Below are 18739 nucleotides of genomic sequence, written 5' to 3' on the forward strand. Positions count from 1 at the left end.
TTGGCCACTGAGGTTGATGTCCCTCGAAGTGCGGTTGAAGTCCAGCAGAAAACTAGTTGCCACTGGTCTACTGGTCTCTGGTTACATCAAAACCAGTGGTTCCCTTTAACTGAGGCTATTTCAGCATTTGTGGTCTGGGACCTGTGACAGGAAGTCAGACAACTGACAGGTGCAGGCTGGTCTTTGGTGCATTCTCTCTTTGTCAGGTGCAGGGAACAGCAGGGCAGTACTTCTTTGGTCCTCTCTCCAGTGCAGTATATGAAGCATAGTAACCCACCTAGAGGTGTGGCTGCCTGAGGCTACACACAATAGGAAAACTGGTTTGGGCGTGTTTTCTCCCTCTCTGTCCCCGACGCTAACCTGTCTATCAGAACAAAAAAGCAGTCCCTTTCATGTGTGTCCACCATTTGCCCTTCATGGCGGCTTCACTTTTGAGGCTCACATTTTGGGCTCACACCTTGTTTGACCTTCCAGCCAGGAAGATATAACACCACTCCCAATGGCAGGCCCTTTGTATTCCTTCCTAAAATTCATTCACAACTTTCCACAGAAGGGCAGAATATTGTCTCATGGTCAGCAACCATAAGAAGTCATTGGAAACTTAGGCAACAGAGTGGCAACTTTCGAAAGTTGCCATTTACTTAAAACTTACATTAAATTCAACTTTGTCACCAAGTCAAGTTTAATGTAATGATTCTTTTGATCCCTTGAAGTACCAACTTTAGTAATTCTAATCAGAAGATACACAGATGAGTTGTCAGTGTGTAACCCTGTACTTGACAATGGCGCTACTAACCTTTCTATAGCAAAAGAGACAATATGGTGTTTTGTTTACTGTAAGAAAATGTGAAACACATGTTCAACTTTTCAATATATAGCACCCTGCCATAAGGCTCGATAAGGCTGTCTTAAAGGTGAGATATACATTAAAAAAGAAGATCTGGACTTTGTTATTTGTTTAATTGGCAAAGTCGGGTTAGCAGTTTGAAAACTGCTCTTCCAGCCAGCAATGGCAGGCTGCGAGTCATTCTTTGCATCATGAGACTCATGGTGGAACAAACAGCCCTGCAGTCTACGAGGGACATTTTAACTCATAGGCCCTAAGTACCCCTGGTACCATATACTAGCAATGTATAAGTAAGTTAACGTGTGCCAATTCTGAATGAACCAATCATACAGATATCTTTTAAGGGTCAGAGTGCTGCACTGAGGTCTGGTTAGAAGGTCTCTGTGCGTCTTCAGCGTTGAGAAACCAACAGCATCAGTCCAAAAACTTGGGGGTGAGCATGCAAAAAGAGGCTTTACCTTATATTAATGTATATTAATTTGATATATTTATTTTAAATGTAAGCAACTTTTTTTTTAAAAGCTACAGCACTATTGAATTACTTTTTAAATAAATCATTAATTAATTAAAATAATTTAAATCAAAACTCATTTTCTTTATTTTAAATTAAAAAATACATTTCCACCTAAAGACAGAAATATTTTTTTATTGTGCATTAATAGTTATTAAAAGTTATGAATAGAGCCCTGATGTTGGTGAGAGAAGAGATCAGAGTCCACTCCTTAGAGGCAGCAAAACAAATGTGGTGTGCTTCCCAGGCACGGGTCTACAGTTGGGGGGATAAAAACAGCAAATTGATCTATAGGCTCGCTTGCAAACCCCTGGTAGGGTGGATCATACCTGCTGTGACTCACTCGAGGGGATTAATGCAAACCACCTCTCCTAGCATAGCCTCTGCATTTGTTAACTATTATGCCACACTCTACATGGTAGTCCCCCGGCCTGAATCCAATAGAGACGCTCCCCCTCTTGACGAGATAACTATGCCCCACCTATCAAGCTCCTTCTGACAGACTCTGGACCAACCCATTACGTTGAAAGAAATCAGGGAAGCAATCTCAGCCCTGAAGCAGGCAAGACGCCAAGTGCAGACTGATATCCTGCGAACTCTATACCAAATTCAGGGACATCCTTGCCCATCGCATCTTAAACCTATTTGAGGAGGCACTGAAGACAGTCACCCTCCCTCAGGACCTGGGCCAGGCCACCATAGTGGTCATACTGAAGAAACAACCCTCATCTATATCTTGTATCGACTAACAGCCAACCTCCCTCATCCAGGGGAAGGTCGAGATATATGCCACTAACCTAGCTAATAATCTGCGACAAATCACTGGGTCTTTGATCCACCCTGACCAGTGTGGCTTCATGCCTGCTCGCAGCACCAGACATTGCCTCCGGCATCTACACGTTGCACTCGCCCAGTGACACTCTCCCAACTCCTCTGGCTTGTTAATAATAGATTTTGATAAGGCATTTGATACAGTGGATTGGGCCTACTTATTTCGAGTCCTACAAAAGACAGGCTTTGGACCCCACTTTAATCGCATGGTTCGCTTGCTATATACAAAAACAACAGGCCGAGTGAAAATCAATGGGGTTCAGTAAGAGGCATTTAACATAAGCTGTTGCACCCGGCAAGGTTGCCCTCTTTTCCCCCTCCTTTTCACGTTTGCCATAGAGCCTTTCAACTGATTTATACACTGCGGCCCAATGCTCATGGGATGGAGGTGGGAAATGGGCCACAAAGACCACCTTACACTTTATGCGGATGATGTACTACTATACTTAGTAAACCCGGCAGGCAGTGGCCCTCGTTGTCGTCAACTCTTGCAACTATTCACAGAAGCCTCTGGCCTGACAGTTAACCCTTTCAAGTCACTCCTGGTGCCCTTGACCAAAAATCGAGATGCATTGGATTGGCAATCGAACATACCAATTAAAACACCTTAGCTTCCGCTATTAGGTGTCCATGTTGCCCTTGAGCCATTCCTGACTTGGTCCCTCAGCATAACTCTGATAATCCGTAAGGTCAGAACGGACCTCAAGAAATGGCAATCACTCCCCATTAAAAGTCATGGGACAAATCTCATTATATAAAATGATGATACTACCCCGGTTTCTCTACTTTTTTAAAAATGTTCCCATCAACATCCCCTGCCAGTGGTTCAGGGAAATGGAGCCCATGGCCAGTGCCTTTCTCTGGCATAACACCAGGTGGCGCCTAAGAGGGAGTGCTAGGCATGTCCAACCTATGTTACTACTATGTAGCGTTTCAAATCCGAGTCATAAATGACTGATTAATGGGGGCTGGTCTAAGCTAGCCTACCGACTAGAACTCACCTTGTTAGGCTTCCGCGTATTATGGAGCTGCTCTATGGCATCCTCATTTCTGTAAACATTCCAGAAGTGTGGTATTTTGAGGTTGGAGGCTGCACAACGGCACACGGAATGGTGGAAATTACCCAACATACCCCCCATCGCATGGAATGTGGCTGCCAGATGTAACTGCCCTGGAGGGGGTTTCCTGATGGGATACCATAGGTATCATCACCCTGTTTGGGGATATATGGCCGGGCACAAACATGGTCTCCTTTCAGGAACAGAACTATGCACTGTCCAAGCTGCAATTTTGTAAATGTTTACATCTTTGTCATGCACAGAGGGTATACATTCCCCCTAGTAGCCCTGTGCCAGAATTTAGTCCAATAGAAGCTAAGTTAGTAATTGGTGCACTGGGTAAGGGAGGGGTCTCCTACATATGCTGCTCCTTGAAATTGAATTTCTCCGAGACTCTCCAACCCCTTGGGTCTCACTGGGAAACATGGGTTAGCCCCATGGAAGATGGAGACTGGCGGGATGCACTGATGGTGCCCAGAGTGATTGCAATCTCTGCCAGACTGCGACTGGTGAAGATATTCTTCCTGCAATGTGCCTATCTTAAACCTGCCAGACTACATCAAGCAGGCCTTTTGGCCAACCCACGATGTAACTGCTGCTCTTATTCACCTGGCTGACTTCTTCCATGTGGCCTGGTCATGCCCCGTCATAACATGCTATTGGAAGGAAATCCTGGCCGAGCTTTCTAGGGTGCTTGGTCAAACCCTGGAGTTCTCATCACTTCTAGTCTTATTGGGGATGGATGAAGGGGTTGGGGGCTCATAGGCAGATAGGTACTGCTCTAATGGTTGCGAAAAGGGACACTGTGGTGCACTGGAAGGCACTGGGCCCTTCTGCATTATGGAGGTGGAGAAGAGGGGTCGATTGGTGGGCCCGATGAAACGACCAGTATACATGGCACGAGGATGCTCCCAAAAACACACTAAGATCTGGTCCAAATGGTTAGATGATGCACGATTGGACGCTGAAATGTAATAATACTGGAGTGGCTTGTCTGACTATGGAAATAATACCTCTGCATTGCACGAGATGTGTGTACTATAAAAGGTCTATGCAGTCAAGAGCGAGTGAGGCTCATTCGTACTGGATCAGTAATTGTAATCTGTTATCATTTACATAAAACAATAACAATTGGTTATCATAGAATTAATTTAAATAATGTAGTTTCAATTTAATAAACTTTTTTTTAACTCAAAAGAGGATGTTAAAATATCTCATAATTGAATGATAAATATATGATATTTTATATATTTTGTAACAATACATTTTGTTTATATTTTTAACTATTTTTCATAATTTAATGTAAATCAAACGTATTTCCTATGGGGTTTATTTAAATTGCCTACCTGATTACTTTTATGGGAGAGTGTTGTAGCACCACTGGTTGGCAAAGTGTGTTGCAGGACTTCCTACTTTTTCTTTTTATTTAGTAGTAACTTACATTCGGATTTTGCGAATAGTCAAAAGTAGTAAACTTGCTAAAAATTGTAAATTGCTCAATAGTGTAGGTTACCCTTGACAGTAGAGCCTTATTCACAAAGGCAACTTTTGAGTAATTTACACTTTTGAGGTAATTTACGACTTTTGGCTAGTCATAAAATCTCTCTAGTTTAGCAGAGGGAGTCTCCCAGTTGGAGTGGGGTTCTCCAAGGTAAAATAATAAGAAAGTTTATCTAACTCAAAAAAATACAACAAATATTTGTGATTGAAATATTAATGTAAATGAATTGTATATATTATTTTATATGTAGAACAAAATAAAAAATGCTACATTGCTACTGAAAAATTTTGAATGCATTCTTTAATGGTTTACATATTTTAAATTACATTAAATTGAAATTATTTTACTGAAGTTTAAATGAAAATAAATAAATTTGCCAAAAGAAAAACATGTTTGTGTTACATATTAATACCTATTATAAGTGATGTATAGGATTAAGTATAAGCAATTTAATTATACTTAAAAAATGTTACCTTAATGTTTATATTCAAAGATGGCTTTTAAACTATTTAAAAATTGAATATTAAATATATTCTCTTTTGTATGTTTTTAACATCACATTACATTTATTTAAATTTTTCACGATTTAAATGATTTAATTGATCTTAACATTATTTCCTATGGGGTTTTACCTCCATTATTTTCTATGGGATGTTGTTGCAGTACCAAGGAGTAGCCATGTTTGGTGCTGGATTTATTACAACTTTGGCATGTGGTAACCTGCACTTGTAAATTTGTCTTAACCCCTTTTTTGAGGGGGCGGAGACATGTAAGTTTACAGATTTTGAGGAGCTTACTCAAAAGTGTAAATTACTCATAAGTGGAAGTTAACTTCATGAATCAGTCCTGAGGTCTCTTGAGACAGACCAGGGCTTGAGGCTTTCTTGCCGGAGCTGGCTTTTGAGCTGGTATTCTGTGATGGGAGTCCATTCACTCTAGGTCCTGACTCTGAGGCCCACGGAGTACAGTGTCAAGGCACAGAAAGTTAGACAGATACCAATACAGTAATTTTAGACAGCTGAGGACATAGGATTGATATTGATTGTGAGTACCTCTTTTGCACCCTTTATAAATAGAAGAATATGTTTACTGGGAAAACTGTGGAGAGAAAGCACTTTAGGCTGCACCAATATTTTAGTGATAAGGACTCAAAGGAAAATATATTATGGAGTCACATAAACAGCAATGAGGTACTGTTAATCAAGCCCAGAGCTTGTCCAAAGAGGTAATATTCAAAGGTTCATAAGTGAGCGTTTGTACTCTGAGATGCTTCTTTTTAAAGAAACACTGAAAGACAGGGACAAGAACTCATATCAAGGACTGTGACTTCAGTAGCAACCGAGGCCTGACAGACATAATCTTTTACCGTAAACCTTCCAATTCGCAGAGAGGGCCTGCGACCATTAGAGAGCATTTTTGTATTTACTAAACACATTTACAGATTTGGAGAGTGTCTCTGAATGTGTAAATTGGGTTTTAGAAATGGATTACAAATTGCAATTTGGAAGAGGAGTGTAGTGGGCATATTGTCCTAACTGCAAATCGTATTTTGATTTTGCAACCATAATTCCGTTCACAAACCACTGATCAGTTACCTATTTTCAAACTGGTGTGGTAAATGATTCACAAAGGGGAAGGAATCCTTTGCGAGCCTTTCTTCTCTGAATGTGGGAAACGTTTCAAGAAGAGTAGGTGGTGTCCCTTGGGACTACTGCCTACTCTCAATGAATCCTTTTATAAATTAAAAAATGCAGCCCCATGTTTGTAAGGGAAATATGTTGCATGTAACAAAAAAATACTTCTCTTTATTTAAAAACAGTGACAGGCATGGTGATCTGCTGATCTTTGCTGGCCACCTTCCCTGTGATTGTGGCCAATACCCTAGGGGCTTGCCTAGCGAATGTTAATTAAACAGATTGCTCTGTGACCCACTGCAATTCTGCATTTTGTGAACCGACTTATTTAAATGTAACTTGTTTCACAAAATATGAATGCATTCTCAAAAGTCAGTGTTTTGATAATGTAATCCGTACATTGGGCCAAAGGTGTCATAGTAATTCTACATACATTAGTAATCTGCTAGAAACCGAAACATTTCTTACAGGGAATCCATTCAAACTATTCTGTAGAGGAACCCATTTCAGAGGATGTCACAGTAGCACATTTGGTTATAGCCACCCGGGTAAAAGACAGCATTAGATTATTATACTGACATTCTGTAGATGAATAAAACACACTTGCACCCATTCTGAACTGCAGACAATTAACCCACAGATTTTCGTTTCTGAGCATGCCTTTGCAAAAATAAACTCAAAATATGTATACGGCAGAAAACGTTTAGCTCCCTGTCTCTAGCTGTTGAACAACAGTGGAGCTTGCATCATTCCAATTTATGATAATATAAAACTCTTTTTCCACCAGAGCATATACCAGGGGTTGCCAGAAGGTTTAGTTCAAACTTAAAATGTATTTTATGTAGTTTAAATTCACTTCCAATTCAGAAAGGAAAACATAAATCTGTGTTTTGTGTGGAAGTGATAAAAGAATCCATTGTGGTAGGCTTAAAGACACATTGAATTGCGAAAGAAAGATGTTTGCTGTATTTTGTCTTCATGAGTGACTTCAAGAGGGCACATTCTTTTCTGACTACAAATTGATGGTTTATGTCTGGGCTTGTTTTTCAGTGTTTTGTTTTCCTTATAAACATGAACTTAAACTGAAGCATATGCAGAAGCAAGTGAAGGTGAAATCACGAGGTTTTGGAGGTCAATAAATGCAGGCGTTACTTAGCTTCTTTTACGACTGGACTGAATGTTATTGCAAATTAAATGATTAAAGTATATCCTTGCTACTCGGAGTGAAATCTGACCAATCCGTAAGCACATGAAATGTTTTTATTTTGCCAAATTCTGTGAAAAACGTTGCAGCACTTATAAATAAGGATACTATCAGCCAGAGATTGTTGCGCATGACACTTACCCGAGTGCATGCCGATCTAATTCCTAAAATAAGCCAAAACATGCCATTCTGAAATGTATATATAGAGAATATTCTCTTAGAGGTCCCAATGCTTTAATACACCAATATAACCTCCCTTTCCATCACAAACTAGAACCCGCAATCTCACATCCTATCATTCTATTTGCCCAGTGCACATTAATTTGCACTATTTGTGATTCATTCTGCTAAAATTCTTGGAGGGAGAAGCCTAAAACTGCTGAAAACACTGTTAAGTCGTGTTATGCTGAGGCCAATACTACTGACCCAGTGTTCTGTACATAAGCACGATTCCCCACATATTACTCAGAAAATTGTGCTTTGTACTAGAATAGTGAATAGAGCCCCCAGAAGTAATTCTAACTCAGACTCCCCTCTCCCACGATTCCAAGCTTTAAAAGCGCGGGCCTTGTTGAGCTCCTGGAACAAAATATATTATTACCAGAATATGCCCATATGTTTGTGTTTTAGTCCATATAATAGTTCATTAAGTGCCACAAATGTACATGACTGATGCCTTATTTGACACATTCGCACACTTTGCAAAATAACTGATCTGTAAGGCGCAGGAAGAAGGGCATCTGAGAAGTATTAGAATACCTGTAAATTATTTTGCCGTGCACAGGAAGGACAATCAACCCAACAGGAAATATTGCTCTCTGCATCCTGCTGCATGTGCATTTGCAATGCAACCTGAACATAGTTGCAGGAAAAGACAGAAAGGTCACCAGAGACAAGGAGAAAACTCCACGCGCCTTAGGAGCATTTGTTTTTTGTTCATGAGAAGCCTCACTGTGGGGTTTTGTTTCTGAGAAGCAAAAAAAAAATGGCACACGGTCGCACCCCTGTCCACATTCAGTTCTGCTGAAAGTCTATCTGGTGCATCAGTAGATGAGCCTTTGTCAAAAAAAACTGCTGTGTTGGCGGGGATCTCTAAATTGTGTCTCACCTGCACTTGTAGCTCCGCGAATCCTCTCAAAGTAAGCTCTTCAGGACCATATTTATCAAGCTTTTGTATCGCCCTTGCGCACTCTTGAGTTGCAGCATTTAAGTGAGATTAGCAAGCCACGCAAGACCACCTTGCACAGCTGCATGGCACCGCAAATCGCTGCCTTGCGTTACTCTGAGACAGGGAGACGTTTCATGGGTGGAGCGTGGGTGTTGCCACACATCAACCCATGGATTTTGTCGTATTCCCAGATTTACCATTACTGGTGGACCTGGGAATGTGCAAAAATGCTATGCCTCCCAGAGAAGTGTAACACGAAGAAATATATTTTTTCTCCCTGTTTTTCCCTCTTTGTATGTGTGCTATAGAAAGAGGAAAATGCCTCTCAGGATTGTTTTTGTGAAGGAAGGGCTCCCTTCCTGCACAGAAACAATTCTACCTATAACATAGACACCCTTTCAACACGACGTAAGGGTGTCTGCATTGGATTAGGTAGCCAAAGTGTGCCAGTGTTAGGAAAGGAAAAGTGATTATAGTATAATGGTACATAGAGCACATGTCTGCCCTTTCACTCAGCGCAGCAAGGTGGCTTGCTCTGTTAGGCTGTGTGAAATAATGATAAATCTTCCCCTAAATGAGAATTATCAAGCCATGCAAGGCCACCTTGCATGGCCATGAGTGACTTGAAAAATCTAGAGTAATACAAGGCACTGCAAATCCCTACCTTGCGTTACTCTGTGGCAGGAACACATGCCATTGGTGGAGCGTGGGTGTTCCCACGTACCTACCCATGAAGTCTAACACATTCCCAGATTTGCCAACTTTGGTAGACCTTGGAATGTGTCAGAGTTGTACACATCCTCACCAGAGGTGCAAGGAGAAAAACAAAAGGAAAATACCTCTGAGGACTGTTTTATGCAGGAAGGTCCCCCTTCCTGTACACAAAACAATCATGCCTACAATGCAGGCACCCTTGCACCATGCTGCAAGGGTTCCTGCATTGGTGCTAAGTAGCCAAAAGTGGGTAAGCGCTAGGAAAGAACATAAATGTGTCATATAATATTAAATACAGCACTTTTCAGCCCTTTTCATTCTATGCAGTGCAGGTCAGCAACATGGCTTGCTAAGTTGTGTTGTGTGATGTTTTTATAAATATGGGCCTCAATATTTAGTAAATATGCCTTCTTACAGTTGTTAAACGATAAACAAATATTGTCACTTTAAACCTTTTAATTATATAAGAGAACTCACCACTTCCAAACAATCAGAAATCTTTGTTAGCTTATCTTCGGGCAAGTCCTTTAAAAGGGGCACACTTCAAAAAAGAAAGAAAAATGCTTTACTTATATTTCCATTTCTATTTATTGACATGGTTAATGAATACATGTAATCAAGCATAATTTGTTTACCATGCATTTAAGGTCTACTTATCAGGTTGCAAATCATAACCAGAATTTCAGAAATTTAACAAAATGGAAACAAATTTACCCATTAAATCAGTATGATTATTAAGTTTGTCCTCCATAGAGTCATCCGCGGAGGACTAAGTCAATGCTAGTTTATGGCAGATAAGATGGTTGGTGTTCTTTATCCCCTCTACATATTGCACATCCTTTGGTCATGTTCACTATCCTTCCCTATCTATGTTTTATTACACAAGTGCTTTTCCTTACCTCATTCCACTTTTTCCTGCATGTAACAGAACCAAAAGATTTTTTGTCGATGTAGGAATGTCTTCTGCATGGTTTACAGGTGTATATTCATGCCCTTAGTGATCCAACTTGAATGTGAAACTGGTATCCTGATTTTTTGTTGGCCTAGTACTAACTGTGGCAGAGCCAAGGACAAGAACCTGGTCTGTGACCTGGAGGAGTTCAATAAGCAGGCCCATTTCATTGATGCAAGACTACCTATGGACTGGGTTGTTGACATAAATCAGTGATGGGTGCACGCCTGTTTTTGTGGACTTCTTAGTCCATAGCAGACTTTTTGTGCTCCAAGGAGAATGTGGCCTACTGGTCATGTGAAGTTCTGCAGAGTTGGAACATCCAGACTCTTATCCTGGTGTTCTGTGTGCTTGTTGTCTGTCAGTCCTGGAACCGTCTTTTAGGAAGGCTGATAGCAGCCAAGTACTGAGACTAAACACTTCATTGTGCCCATAGATACTCTTGCTTGGAGTTAGAATCATTGCTACCTGCTGTTAGAGCCATCACCTTGCACACAGGCCGTGTCTATTCTATTGCCAGAAAATTATATTTGAAAGGTAATCTCTGAAACCGGTTCCAGGACTTTAGTGAATCAACATTAACTTTGTAGAAAATGAATATAAAAGAAGGATCCAAACAATCCCAATTTATTCCATTTGCAAGCTGATTCACTGACCAAGAAAGGGAGTGTTCAGCAGAGTATTCGAAGAGCTCCCCCTTCCATGTTCTACAAACATTACTTTACAGGTGGAAGTAATGCAAGGAACAATGTAACTTACTGTACCAGATAATGCTGGATGATACTATCGGAAGTCTTGAATGCCTCTGAAATATATGGGCCCATGATATAGGCAAGCAATTAGCGAAGAAAGACTTGAAGTCGATGTTAGGGACTGCACCTTTAGGGTTGCAGGAAAGGATAGGTCCAAATACAAACATTTTATTATTTCTGACGTACCTGACTCAAAGACGAATCTGGGTTATGCATCCTTGAGATAATGCCTGCTGTCCTAGTTGTGGGAAAAGGGTAGCAGACCTTCACCATATGGTATAGGCATGCTCAAATATCAGCAAATACTACAAACTATAAAGAAAACTCTAGAAGGCATCATAACGGGGATGTGGAAGACATGTTGGAACAATGCCAGCAAGGTCTTACTAAAAGATCCAAAAAAAGGAAAACACATCCTGGATTTGTAGATTTGGCACTGGCGCAGGCAAAAGGTATTGTAGCCAAGAACAGGAAAGCAGCATGTGCCCTGCGAACTGAATTTTGGAAGAAGGAGATTGAAAACCAGGTGCTGCCGGTGGAATGTAGGAAAGGGAATATTCCCAGAGAAGCGGCACAGGCAAACAAACAATTGATGCAGGCACTGACAACAAAGGGCAATGATAACACAGCTTATTGAATCTGGTTGAGTAATTCAGTTAATTTTGACTCTACCTCATTGTGTACAATGGGAGCTCATCATTGAGTCCATGTCTATGAGCATTTTGGTTGCTGTCTACGAGTGTACAAACCCGACAGAGCATACAAGAAACATACCATATTCTATATTCGTTAACACATCCTGAAGGAGACAATTCAAGTGTAACTTACTTGGCTGATCCAAATCCCACCATTTTCCCATGTAGGGGTTGTCCTTGTGCAGTTTTCTTTTGGGGGATAGATGGGAGTGTTTCCTGTTTATTTGATTTTCCTTTGTTTTTTCAGCTCTGATTTAAAAGATGAAGTGCAATTTTTTTTTTGATCTGGAAAAAGATGGAGCTTGTACATGCCTGCTTCACCGCTGCTGTGTGATTGTTAATGTACGCAGCTAAACCATTAAATAACATATTATAAAAAATCAAAGTGCTGCAGTGTGAGTGGGGCGGGTGTCTGCGTGGCAGTCAGTCTCCCAGAGGTTGAGGGGACATCACCTGAAAGCTGTGCAAGTTGCTAGAGAAGCTGTGGGTCTGCCTTGCACCTATCAGCCTGCTTACATGCTCAGAGAGGGAAGGACAGTGCGTGGCCCTGCAGGGGAAGGGTCAGCCCCAGGTGGGAAGCCCAGCCATGTTACCAGTGGAAGGCTAAAATCTGGAGTGCTACCGGCACTGACCCAAGACGTAAGAGGTCACCAGATCTCCCTGTGCGGTCAGTGGTGAGACCCAAAGGTTATGGAGGGAAACCCTCTCTCTCAAACAAGACATCCAGAAAATCAATTATGTCTTTCGACTCAAGTAAGTAAATTGTGCCCCTTTCAAACACCTCCTCGTCCGTCCCAACGTCTCTCCACACCACGTTCCACCATCCACGTCACTTCACATTCTCTCAAAGCATTCTACTAATTTTTCGAATGGCCTCACGAGGATACCACACCAAGCTGCTGCAATTTGCTGCCAGTCTGCTACTTTGTAGGAAAAAAAGCACTTCGGAACACTTATTATGTTCTTTAACTTAGAATTCCAAGACAGGTGCCCACTATCTTACAGTGGTAAATACAAGCAAAAAAAAGAGTCCACCTCACCTTGTTTTGCTGATACCGCTCTACAGATCAGTTTTCTCACTGCCCTTCTTCTATCGTTAGGTAGATTTGCACAGGACAATCTCCATTTACCTCTAACAATCCACTGCAATTCAGCCGTTCAGCAAATGTTGATACTGTGTTTAAATGTAAACTATAATAATATGAAAGGAATGATCCCAAATCCTAACATCTTGTCTTGCTTATGGCAAATACCACTTCAATCAAATCTCAGGAGGACAGTGCACTGTTAACACATTTTGACACTTAAACTAATCGATGCGTTAGCTTAATGTTGACTAATTCAATCTGTGCTCTCGTCCTAAAGTTTCCCCACGACCCAAAGAGTACTAGGGGAATGCTTATGCTAATTAGAAAAGGAGAGGTTGCGTTTTTGTTCCAGATGTTTTTTGATTATGTCCCATAAGGCTATGTGGGTTACATCACTTAAGCGCCAGCTACCCTGCTCGTTTAGATGACCCTGTGGTCGAGTTTGAGCCTTTATTGTGGCCTGCGTGCTGCCAGACAATTAATCAATGTTTTTGAAACAGTAGATTTTCAGGCACTTTGCTGTTGAGTTTATTTTTCTAACTTGTGACTATCAGCAGCAGTCTAAAACTCGTAAGCAACACAAAATGGCAATCATGAGCAGTTCGTATGATTTTAATTTGTAATGTGGATAGAAATAACACGGCTCCCAAGTATTTACGTGGCTTATGTGTGACATTCCCTTGTTTTTATGGTGCAAATGTATGACCTCAGCACCTTTGTGCTAGACTTAGAGTGAGATTTTCACAAGTTGAACAAAGGTGCCATGCCCATGTAGTGAGATACGTTCCAGATATTGCAGTATTATAGTCGAGAAATGCTCTTAAAACACTAACTATGCTCCAGCAGTACCTGCACAACCCAAGGTAACTTTGCCCTATTAGTGACATGCTCAACAATCTTGCATTCTGTGACTTTTGGGCGTATTATTTATTAATAATGGGGACATGTCAGTACCGGTTCTAAATGATAGAAGCAGCCAACAGAATACAAATGCTCCCTGCTAAACAGAAGAGCTACCCAAAGGTGCTAGCAACAGAAGCCTTCACTTGGTGGCCATTTTATGAGCTTACCACATCAACATGACATACCGTACACACTAATCCTCATTGATAAACAAGCATTCAAAAGTAAAAAATGTTACCCATTCTTAGAACATAGGGGTTTCAAATATACATTGTTTTCTTTTAATTCTTTTGTTGACAATTTTTTGGACTAGTAAACTGAAATGTATAGTACACCTATCAAGTTAGGTTTCTATTCTTTCTCAATCTGTCTACAAATCGGGAGACCTACGGCTCACTAGAAAGAGCTGAACATGTCTACAATGGCACCGCCTGACCAGCAGCACTAAGACAAAACAGGTGAGTTGCTGTCCTGCATATTTGCCCAAGATAACCACATCTGACCTATCGAGTCTTCGATGGCTTTTTAAGCCATAAGTATGTTTCACTTTGGGGCTCGTGGTCCCCAGTGTTATAGAGGCTGTTGGCCACAATAGCCTTGCGGACGTCACACCTCATAGCACTTTACACTTTGCTACTCAAATCACTTTTTACTTTAAGAATCAGCAGAACTTGTGCGGGAGAGACACGGAGTAGCAGCAGCTGCTGTGCATTCAAAACTGAGACTGTTCTTAAAAATTTACAGCTAGATGTTTACGCTAACAAGTCGCCTTTGCTCTAACAAGCGCAGATCAGTTACATTTGACTAAGGTTTATAAATCTCCAGGTCTTTCAAGCTGAAAGGTCCAAATCGTCAAAAAATGATCGGCTTTTGGTTGATGTACATCTTAATGGCAGTGATGATGAGAATTACGTCTTTAATATAGACGGGGATAATGATGACTCTGGTGACCCAGATGAATCATTCTGGATCAGACCCCTGGAGAAAAGGCATAGATTTTCCTATTCTGATTTTCGAAATGATTCCTTTAACAATTCTAAAATATCGTTTTTAAACTTTGCTGATGAGCCTGTATTTCAACCTTCTTATACCTACCACCCAAAATCCAGCGATTGAATCCCGACAGATCACGTAGCCCATTTTGTCACATCTAGACGGTTAGAAAACTCTAAACAAACACACTTGCACAAGGCTGTGACCGGAATGTCCTAATAACACAAATTATGGACCACAAATTGTTACTTTTTTTTCTCAAAGTTTGGGAAACACCCAAAGAATGCAGTACATCATGCCTTGTCATTTTGCCAAGGATAGATAATTGGATATAAAGGGCTCCTGTCACGAATCTTAGGTAATGCTGAGGAAAGAAAGCAGGAAGGCTAGGACATCGATCACATCACCATATCAAATTAGGCCCAAAGTGTTGGTGAGCTACGAGGCAATGTGAACACCGCTATCGCTCAGGATAAAAGAGTCTCTTATTAAAGATTGACTCAAAACTAAGAATGTGGCGACAAAGGAGTATGGTCAGCAAACCAATGGATTGCTGTTCAGCAACTCTTTAATAAATATTTGGCAACATTCACTTGTCTCAATAAGTCCCAATTCTCTCTCAGAAGATTCTTTGGCTCTTGTGCTTTTGGCAGGTCCCGCATAGGACAGAACTGCTTTGCTGGTCAATATTTCTCAAAACAAAACTCTCATTTCAGAGTCTTCAACTGCTACAGTCAAGATTTCATATTGCAAGTCTTTCTCCAAAGAAGCAGAGAGTTTAGGAAGCAGTGATCAAGTCAGAAGGACAATCAATCTCAAGATGGGTGAATCTCTTTCTGGACACCTTCTCAAAGGAGGCTCGTTGGCTCCTTTTCTTTCAGCATGGAAAAATATCAGAACAGACACTTGGGTTCTGCACACTGTCCATGGTTATGCCATAGAACTTTACAGGTCTCCTTTTCAGGATGTTCTTTCAAATCCCCTTCATATGTAGAAATAACTGAATTCTCTATAGCCTAAAGAGGTTCAAATTCTTCTGCAAAAAGAGCGTTAGAGCTAACCTAATTTGGTCCATTAGCAGCATACTGTGACGGTCCAAGAAAAGTACAAAAACTATGACCAGTAATAAATCTCAACTCTTGAAATCTCTGTGTAATCTATTGTCATTTCAAAATGGAGACAAGTACCAATATTAGAAATTGGCTTCTGGAATGGTATTGGATGGATCCTCTGAATTCTCAAAGTGCCTACCTCAAAAATCCCATTCACAATCCTTTTTTTAGACTTTTTTATTGGTATTTCAAAATAATCACAAGCAGTAACAGATGGCAATATGACTCACATGTAAGGAAATGAAAAAAATGGAAAGATTAATAAAGAAGAAAAGAAAGTTGGATCATGTACACATTCCAGGTTGAAACATATGGAACACCATAACATTTTGGAAGAATTGGACAAAGAATGAGCTTAAACATATGAACAAGCACCTGTAATATATGTAATCTATCAAGGTCTGAATAAGAAAGGATTGCAGACATCGTCGTCTACACATGTGTCTGGAAAGAAAATGCGAAACACTCTCAGGGTCAGTCTGGGTTGCTCTTATACACCTCTAATGATTATCAAGTATACTGTGTGACTCACCTGCATAGCAGGTGTGATAAACATGTACATCAATCATTGTAGAGAAATAACAGATATCAATTGTTAAGGGAAGGAGTTAAGGTTAAGAGAAGGATGGGCGTGGCTCCATGTCATATCAGCTAGTCACAATTTTGCAGGAAATTCTTCAGTTCCAATGGGTTGACAAAACTTACTGCTTCATGTTTCTTCATTTCTGACTTTCCTCAGCGCTAATGTACTTTACGAAAATCACAAACTAGGGTAAAGTCTATCTAGATGCCTTTCTATTTCTAGCCCAGAATTAGATCTTGCACCAGCAACAGTTGTCGATGGCAACTTATTTCATCCTGAGTGTTGCATTTATTGTCAATCAAGAGAAATTAAATTTCATCCCTTCCAGGTGGATAGAAATTGATGATTTCATCATTGTTTCAAAGAAATCCACACTTCAGTTACCTCAGTCTGGAGTGGAAATGATAAAAAGAGAGCTCCTTCAAGTTTTCAACAAGTTCATATCTCTGAGACTATTTACTCGCTTGGCGGGTCTTTTGTCCTCCTCCATCTTAGCAATTTTCCTGCTCCTCATCACCAAGAGATCAAAAACCTATCATGTACACTGAGAAGTCTCTTTTTTCAGAAATCATAGCTCTAGATCTGAAGTCCCACATGGAACTCCAGTGGTGGCTATAACTCGTAGATGTCTGGAACAGGGAGGTGATTTTCTCTTCCACCCAGATCTGGTATTATATTGTGGTGTAAGGCTTACATGTTGGGGTACAAGATGTGGCCATTTCTTGATTGGGGTACATGGTCAAACCAGGAATCATCCCTACACATAAATTGCTGAGAGATGGTTGCAGACTCCTTTGTCATCTATAGCTTTGCCAAGACATCCTCCTGTACATAGAAGATTTGATGGCAGTCAAATACATCAACCGATTAGGAGGAACAAGATTCAGGCCTTTAGTTAAATAGCCAAACATTTTTGGGAATATTTGCCTACAAATAAAACTTTCTGTACAAGACTGATATATTTTGGGAAATTTCAACACAATCACAGCCTGGACTTGAATTCATCTTTAGGATTTCAGTGATTGAAGTCTGCACCCTCAGTTTAAAAAAAAAAAACTCTTTTCTAAGTGGGGTCTCTTTTTCATAGACCTCTTCTTTCTGCTTAAATTCTCACTTTGCCCTTTTTACAGTTGGAAAGTGTATCCCCATGCTTTTGCTCCAGAAGCCATTGGTTGGGCTCAAAACCTCAATTATGCCTTCCACCCTTTATTATAAGCAATATTCGAAGCCCAGCTTCATAAAAAAGCATTGCTATTCTAAGTGACTCCTTTCTGCCTGTACCAAGTTTGGTGCACAACCTTTTCGTAACTGTTATTCATTTCAAATTCTATAGTCTACCATCTCATGAAGTACTTGAAGCTGCTTCATTTCTGTCAGATGATTGATGTTACTGTCAATGGGTGTTCCTTACTCCTTTTTTCCGGTAGAGTGAATCTTGACTACGTTATTCTCACTTGACAATCAGTGGTGCCTCTGAGTTCCCTCCCCTCTTTTGTGCCTTTTTAGTGTGTATATGTAGGTTGCATGATGGAACCATGCATGTCAGAAAAATGTGTGCCTTAACAATGCGGTCGGAACCACAACCGCGTTGTTTCTACGCATGTCTTTACCACGCATGCCTTTGCAGCGAATTTCGCTGTAAAAGCATGCCTAGTAAAGGCATGTGTGGGAATGCATGCAAAACAGCATGAGTGGTTCTGTCATGCAACTCCCCCAACCTCCCTGAGGCCCAAAACTACCCCATCCCTAATACCTAACCTACCGCGAACGCCCTAAAAAAAAATATTATCGTAACCCCCCCACCCTTGCCCCTATAAACTAAAGTGCCTTGACTGCCCCCCCGGCCCTGAACCCTAAAAATAAACTGCCCCAACTCCCTGCCCCATAAAACTAAACTACCCCGACAAGCCCAACCCATACTGAGCTGTAAAATAAAAAAACTACCCATCACCCACCCTTATAAAGTAAACTACCCCAACCCCCACCCACCTTCAAAAAAACTACCCTCGCCCCTAAAAACTAAACTACCCCCCACACCCTCACCTGCCCTGAGCCCTAAAAAAAAAAAAAAACTACCCAGGTCCCCTACCCCAAAATGTAAACTACGCTGACACCCCCACCCGCCTTGATCCCTAAGAAAATCTACCCCAATTCCCACCCCTAAAAACTAAACTACCCCGACACCCCCACCTG

General features: G+C 40.9%; 1 protein-coding gene across 1 annotated transcript in view; it reads right to left on the reverse strand.

The window, feature by feature from the left end:
* PRKG2 (protein kinase cGMP-dependent 2) overlaps positions 1–18739 on the reverse strand; it is a 791389-nt gene that overhangs the window by 395776 nt on the left and 376874 nt on the right. Inside the window, exon 6 of the mRNA XM_069237440.1 lies at positions 9946–10009. Coding sequence (XP_069093541.1) covers positions 9946–10009 — 64 coding nt within the window. The remainder of the gene's footprint in view (positions 1–9945; positions 10010–18739) is intronic.

Source organism: Pleurodeles waltl, chromosome 1_2 (genome assembly GCF_031143425.1).
Source record: "Pleurodeles waltl isolate 20211129_DDA chromosome 1_2, aPleWal1.hap1.20221129, whole genome shotgun sequence".
NCBI lineage: Eukaryota > Metazoa > Chordata > Amphibia > Caudata > Salamandridae > Pleurodeles > Pleurodeles waltl.